This window comes from Pteropus vampyrus, unplaced genomic scaffold (assembly GCF_000151845.1).
Source record: "Pteropus vampyrus isolate Shadow unplaced genomic scaffold, Pvam_2.0 Scaffold1000003794, whole genome shotgun sequence".
Classification (NCBI taxonomy): Eukaryota; Metazoa; Chordata; class Mammalia; order Chiroptera; family Pteropodidae; genus Pteropus; species Pteropus vampyrus.
Window position 1 is genome coordinate 1,501 of NW_011918196.1, and position 8,190 is coordinate 9,690.

Sequence of the window (8,190 nt, forward strand, 5' to 3'; positions counted from 1 at the left end):
ATAAATTATCTTATTGAACAATCTGAGAACTTTTCTGAGCTTGGCACAATTATTATCCCCATTTTAGACTGAGAAAACTGAGGCATAAAATGGTTAAACAATTTATCAATATCATGTATTAGGTAAGAAACAGAGATGGAATATCAAGCTAGATAATGTGAATCCAGGGAAATTTAATCACTTCTTATTCAAAAAATTATTGTTTGTTTGTTTGCATTTGGTTTCCAATCCCTATACTCATCTTTGAATCATTTCCTTGTCCAGAAAACCACTACTTTTAAAAACGTAAAATGCCCACCACCTGTCAACCATTATGTCTGGAGCCAACAGTTCCAGTCTGACCCCGGGATTCTTTATTTTGAATGGTGTTCCTGGGCTGGAAGCCGCACATGTCTGGATCTCCCTGCCATTCTGCTTCATGTACATCATTGCTGTCCTGGGGAACTGTGGGCTCATCTACCTCATCAGCCATGAGGAAGCCCTGCACCGGCCCATGTACTACTTCCTGGCCCTGCTCTCCTTCACAGATGTCACTCTGTGTACCACCACTGTACCCAATATGCTGTGCATATTCTGGTTCAATCTCAAGGAGATCAATTTTAATGCCTGCCTGGCCCAGATGTTTTTTGTCCACATGCTGACAGGGATGGAGTCCGGAGTGCTCATGCTCATGGCCCTGGACCGTTATGTGGCCATCTGCTATCCCTTGAGGTATTCTACCATTCTCACAAACCCTGTCATCACCAAGGCTGGACTTGCCACCTTCCTGAGGGGTGTGATGCTTGTCATCCCATTCATTTCTCTCACCAAGCACCTGCCTTATTGCCAAGGCAACTTTATTCCCCATACCTACTGTGACCACATGTCTGTGGCCAAGGTGTCCTGTGGAAATTTCAAGATCAATGCAATTTATGGTCTGATGGTTGCCCTCCTTATTGGTGTGTTTGACATTTGCTGTATTTCTGTGTCTTACGCTATGATATTGAGAGCTGTGGTGAACCTGTCATCTGCGGATGCTCGTCAAAAAGCCTTCAGCACCTGTACATCTCATATCTGTGCCATTGTGATCACCTATGTCCCGGCTTTTTTCACTTTTTTCACTCACCGTTTTGGAGGACACAATATCCCTCACCATGTACATATAATTGTGGCCAACCTTTATCTGTTACTGCCCCCTACAATGAACCCAATTGTTTATGGAGTCAAGACCAAACAGATTCGGGAAGGTGTGATCAAACTTTTACTCGGAGACAAAGTTGTCATTACCAAAGATAAATAAATCATAAAATAGACATGTTGCAGGGGAGTGGGGGTGAAAAAAGAATGGAAGAGAAAATTTTTTTAAAGTTTCTTGGGGTAACATTGGTTAATACAATTATATAATTTTCAGGTGTACATTATAATTTGATATATATATATTCTATTGTGTGATTACCACCTAGAGTCCAGTTTCCTTCAGCTACCATATATTTGATCCCTTTTACCCACTTCACCCTCTTCCAAACCCCCTATATTTGACCACCTTTACACTGTCTACCTCTTCCCTCCTCCCCCACCCTCTACCTCTGGTAACCACTAATCCATTGTCCACGTCCCTGAGTCTCTGTTTGTTGCTTTTAGGTTTATATTCCACATATAAGTGACATCATGTGATTTTTCAACTTTTTCATTCTGGTTTATTTTGCCTAGCATGATTATCTCGAGGTCCATCCAGGTTGTCACAAATGGCAATATTTCATCTTTTCTTATGGCTGAGTAATATTCCATTGAATATATGTACCACAGCTTCTTTAGCCAATCGTCTATTGCAGGATACTTTGATTGCTTCCATGCCCTGGCCACTGTGAATAATGCTGCTATGAACATCGGTGCGCAAATATCTTTCGGATATGGGTTTTCAAGTCTTTGGGGTAAATACCCAGTAGAGGGATTGCTGGATCATATGGTAGATCAATTCTTAGATTTTTGAGGAACCTCCATACTGTTTTCCATAGTGGATGTACCAATTTGCAGTCCCACCAGCAGTGTATAAGGATTCCTTTTTCCCTGCATCCTCTCCAACATTTCTTATTACTTGTCCTGTTGATTATAGCTATTCTAATAGGTGTGAGATTGGTATCACATTATGATTTTGATTTGCATTTCCCTAATAGATAGTGATGTTGAGCATCTTTTCAAATATATGTTGGCCATTTATATGTCCTCTAGGGAGAAGTATCTGTTCAGATCCTCTGCCCATGTTTTGATTGGACAGTTTGTTTTTTGTTACATGAGTTCTTTGTATATTTTGGATATTAAGTCCTTATCAAAGGTGTTGCTTGCAAATATATTTTCCCATTTGGATGGTTGTCTCTTTACCTTGTTGATGATTTATTTTGCCAAGCGGAAGCTTTGTAGTTCGATGTAGTCCCATTCATTTATTTTAGCTTTTACTTCCCTTGCTTTTGAGGTCAAATTCATAAAATCTTCTTTAAGTCCAAGGTCCTTGAGTTTCGTTCCTATGTTTTCTTCTATGCATTTTATTGTTTGAGGTCTTATATTCAGGTTCTGAATCCATTTTGAGTTAATTTTGATGTGTGGTGATAGACAACAGTCTAGTGTCATTCTTTTGCAGGTGGCTTTCCAATTTTCCCAGCACCATTTATTGAAGAGGCTTTCCTTTCTCCACTGTATGTTTTTGAATTTATTGTTAAAAATTCTTTGCCCATATAAATATGGGTTTACTTCTGGACTCTCGATTCTGTTCCACTGGTCCGTGTGTCTGTTTTGCTGTCAATACCATGCTGTTTTAATTACTGTCGCTTTGTAGGATAATTTGAAATCAGGCAGAGTGATACCACCAGCCTCATTCTTTTTTCTCAGAATGGCTTTGGCAATTCAGGGTCTTTTGTGTTTCCATACAAATCTGATGATTTTTTTCTATTTCTTCAAACAATGACAATGGGATTTTAATGGGGATTAAAATAAATCTGTATAATGCTTTAGGTAATATGGTCATTTTAACTATGTAAATTCTTCCAATCCCAGAACATGGAATATCTTTCCATTTCTTTGTATCTTCTTCAATTTCTTTTAATAGGGTTTATAGAGTTCATTATGTAGGTGCTTCACATGTTTCGTTAGATTTATTCCTAGGTATTTTATTCTTTTTGTTGCAATTGCAAAAGGAATTATTTTTTTCCCCTTCTTTTTCTGACACTTTGTTGTTAGAGTATAGGAACACTATCAATTTTTGAACGTTGATTTTGTATCTAGAGACTTTACTGTATTTGCTATTGTTTCTAGTAGTGTTCTTGTGGAGTCTTTAGGGTTTTCTATATAAAGAATCATGTCATTTGCAAATAATGACAGTTTGAATTCTTCATTTCCTATTGGGATGCCTTTTATATCTTTCTCTTGCCTAATTGCACTTGCCAGGACCTCCAAAGTTATATTGAATAGCAGTGGCGATAGAAGACAGACTTACCTTGTTCAGTCTCAGCAGTGTTTGCTCAGATTCCCCTGGGGCTCCGCGGTGTTTGGTATCAAAGGCTATGGGGGGAGGGGCCCTCTGGGTTGGGGGTTGGGGACTGTGGCTTAGCCTCAGTTTTGCAACTGCAGCTGGTAAAAATTAACTGTTGTTTCTGAAGTATGAAATAAGCCATAGGAACCAGAAGCAGAGAAAGCTTAAAATGCAATTTACTTAAAAATGCAAATAATTTCTCACATTCATTGTCCAGAATGGTATTAATATCCACTCCATCACTGTCTTAAAACTACATCTTACCCTGAATTCCAGTATTGAATTAAGCCAGTCCAATCTATAACCTCAAATATTTTAGCCATCTTTTTTTACCCATCATAATATTATTTGCCATATTTTTTAACAGAAATGTATAAATGTATTTGGTTTCCCCCTCTCAAGTCTCACCCCTTAATATCAACAAAGACTAGGTCACCAGTTGGTTCTATATTGTCAGAAAAAGTTTTACTCTCCATACTAGGCTTTTTTGTTGTTACTGTATATGACAAAAACCCAACAAAAACTGGCTTAAATTTTAAAGAAAAAAATTCAGGGAGCAGGTATAACTTTTGTCATAGCTATGTTTTAAGTTAAAATCTTGTCACCAGAATCTATTCTTTCTTCTCAAAATTCTATGTTCTACCTGCTTTCTTTTCAGACTCTATATGGCGTCAACTTGAACATCCTGATTTAAATTATAATTCTTGATATATTACTTAGCAGAAAAGAGATTTTCTCTTTCAATGTCATAACAATAAAAGTTTAAGGCATACAAATTATTGCCCTTAACTGTGTCAGGTGCATACCTTAAAATAATTACTGCATCACTGGTAAACACATAGGAATCGAATATACTGGTTTACCTAGAATTGAGAGACATGTACATCCCTGATGCTACTGATTTTACCAACCCTAATCAACTACATGAACTAAGGGTAGGGATGGTTCCTCAAGGATAATTCAAGAGATCACTACCAAAAAACAGTAATTGAATTGAGATTGGACAAACAACTATCCCATACTGTCCATCCCTTAACTGACTGCCATAATTTTTACCAAATTATTTCCCCCAAAATGGCTCAATATAATACAATGGCTATAATAATATTAAAAGTGTGGAAAGAATTTGAATAACCACTTCTCTGAAGATACACAAATGGCCAATAAATGCATGAAAAGATGTTCACACTATTAATCATTATAGAAATACATATCAAAACCACAATGAGATATCATCTCATACTCTTTAGGATTCTAGGCAAAAACAAAAAATAAAACAAAATAAAACAAAACCACACCACACAAAATAGCAAGTGTTGGTGAGGATATGGAAGAACTGGAACCCTCCTGCATTGTTGATATGCATTTAAAATGAAGCTAAGAAAAACAGTTTGGTGGATTCACAGAAAGCTAAACAGTTACCATTACATTCCAGCAATTCCGTTCTGAGGTATATGCCCAAAGGACCTGAAAGCAGACTCAAACAGATACTTTTATGCCGGTGTTCGCTGCAACATTATTCACAATAGCCAAAAGGTAGAAGTGGCCTGTGTCTATCAACAGATGAAAAGAGAAACAAGATGAAATGTGCCATACAAATACAATGGAATATTATTCGGCCATGAAAATGAATGAAGTTGTGATACAGGCTACAATATAGATGAATCTTGAAAATATTATGCTAAATATAACAGGCCAGACACAAAGGAACCAATGTGGTGTGATTCCACAATATTATAGAGGTACCTAGAATAGGCAAATTCATATAGATAGAAAGTAGATTAGCAGTTACTAAGAATAGGGGTCAAGGGGAATGGGAAATGGGGAGTTATTGCTTAATGGTTACAGAGTTTCTGTTTGCGGTGGTGAAAACATTTTAGGAATAGGTAGTGGTGATTTTTTGCCCAACATTGTGGATATGATTAATGTCTTGAAGTATATACTTTAAAATGGCTAAAATGTAAAATTTTATGTTATATGCTTTGACACAACTGTTTTAAAAATTTATTAATGTACTGTAACAAGTACCACGAAATTTTATGAATTAAATGAATAAATTGTAGGAGATGTGAATTATATCTCCGTAAAGGTGTTAAAAAAAGAAATGGTCAAGAGCACTTTCCTAGGGTAAAAGATCTAAACTCTCATCTAACGTGCAAATCTACTTTCAAATAGATTTCTATCATTTTCATTCTTATCAGTCTAAACGTAGCTCCTCATTATTGGCCCAGCAACCAATAGATACACAATAAAATGATCATTGACCCCAAATAGTCCAGATAACAGAAAAATTGTCATCTGGGAGGGGGGGAGTTGGATGGTGCCCAATCAAATAAATAAAATACCCAGTAATCTATCTGGCTTCAAGAATAATTGGTCTGATGAACTCAAATGATCACACTGGTGTGCTAATTCTGAGCTCATACTTTTCCTGAGTTAGTCATTGCAGGTTTCACTTGATTGTCCCTGGACAACCGAGTATTATTTCTATCTAGTTTTGAATGGCAAAGATGTCACATTCATAAACATGAAATAGAGAAAGATGAAGAGTGCAAAATAAGAATTTATTAGATCAGGTAAGGAAAAATTGAAAAGGAAAAGACAGAAAAAAAAGGGGGGAAATGAAAGAAATTGAAATGTCCAGTTTGGAAAATCAGTAAAGTTGTATTTATTTACAGATGGCATGATCCATTACATAGACAAGCTCAAGGAATACACACACACACTATGAAAACTAATAAAAGAGTTTAGGAATATGAAGGATACTAGATCAATATTAAAATTTTATTGTATTTTTGATTATTAGGCATGAATAACCCAATATTAAATTACAACAGAATCAAAAAGTAAGTTTATTAAAAAATAAACTTAAGAAAATAAGTAAAAGACTTCTGTACTAAAAACTAAAAAATATTGCTGTTAGAATGTAAAGACTATCTAAATAAATGAAGAAATCTTTTACTGCTAAGATGACAATACTCTTCATATTATTCTTTAAGTCCCCTATAATGCCTATTGAAATCCCAGTAGGCTTTTAATAGGAATTAACAAGATATCCAAAAATTTTCATAGAAAGTTTAGTGGAAGTGGGACAGTATTTCTCAGCTGTGGCTCTACTGGCATACTGGCCCAGGTAATTCTTTGCCATGGAGTTGGCCCTGTGCATTGTAGCCAGATTGGCAACATCTCTGGCTTCTACCCACTAGATGACAGTAGAATTCTCTAAATGTTCCCAGAAAGGGGGTGAGGTGGGGTGAGATGCTTAAAAGGTCTCCACAAGAACAACTGACTTAGAAAAGAATTGTTTTGAAATAGGTTTGAATAGAATCGTTTCAAATTTTTTCCAAACAATTTCAAAAAAGAAAAACGAATTTGGAAGATTACCCTACCCAATTTCAAAGTGTTCTATGAAGGCACAGAAATCAAAAGCTTAGAGTATCAGTGCAAGAATAAACATAGACTTGTGTAACAGGTTGATAATCCAGAAATATATCCTTACATTTAGAGCAAATCGATTTTTGACACAGGTGCCAAAATAATTCAGTGGAGGAAGGGAGAGTCTTTTCAACAAACGTAGTATTGAATTTATTCATGGTTTAACAACAATAAATTTACTAAAAGTGAATTGTACATTTAAAATGGGTCGATTTTGTATGTAATTGATACCTCAGGAAATAAGGGTTTTTTTTTTTTTTAAGATAGAAGTAAAGATCCAGCAGATGGAAATTGATTATTCCAGTGCTGGAACCAAAGTTCAGAAATTCTTGTTCAGTTAGCAAAGGAGAATGGCAAGAAGTCAAGCAGAGAAACTCTGAAATTTTCTCAATTTCCCATTTTATTTCATAGCTTAAGATCACAGTCATTCTGTTAATTTCATGAAAAAAAATTTTCATTCTAGGTACAACCCCTCCATCAAGTTTCTATAGATTTTATCCTACATCCTTTCCTAGCCAACACACATACACACAGAAGCACACACATATACTCATACATGCTCATCCCTTACTTCAGTATTATAAAGTCTGGCATTACCTTTACCACTCCTCAACAAAACAACAACACACTCAAAAATGAACAGATTTGAGTTGTTTGACTAAGCTTTATGAAAAGATGCATTTCAAATGCTAGAGCACAGATAATGGGAGACTATTAAGAATCTTCTTTCTAAATTTTTGCATAGTCTTTTATAAAATAATAATAGAAACTTCTCTTGCCATTTGTACATAGAAATATTTCCATGACTCTTAAATGAATGACAGAGAAGGGGCACTGAAGGACCAAAGAAACCTTTTAATGAGGAAGAAAGTGCAGGGACCCAGAACGGAAGGAATCCTAGTCTCTGTGTTTCCCACCAAATCTCTATGTAGGAGCTCCAATCCAAGTCTTACCTGCAGGAAAGAGTGAGGCAAACAAGGAGAAAATAACTGAAAACAAAAATAAAATATGCCTGTGAGTATGTGTATGTGCGCGAGCATACGTGTGTGTGTGTGCGTGCGTGTGTGTGTGTGTGTGTGTGTGTGTGTGTGTGTAAAGCAGAGCTGGAGTATTCTTGACATTGTTATCAAGAACCTGAAAAATGTATATTCAGATTTTTTTTCCTTGTAATTAGGCACTTCATCCTGCACTCAAGGACTGAACTGAATGTCCCTGGAGAGACATTTGTCAATAATTCAAGAGTACACATTACT

At 36.1% G+C, this 8,190-nt stretch overlaps 1 protein-coding gene across 1 annotated transcript; it reads left to right on the forward strand.

Annotated features, from left to right (window-relative positions):
- Positions 1-313: 313 nt before the first annotated feature.
- Positions 314-1,279, forward strand: LOC105311401 (olfactory receptor 52N2). Its single transcript, XM_011387381.1, has one exon. It carries the CDS (start codon positions 314-316, stop codon positions 1,277-1,279), a length of 966 nt encoding a protein of 321 aa, XP_011385683.1.
- The last annotated feature ends 6,911 nt before the right edge of the window (positions 1,280-8,190 follow it).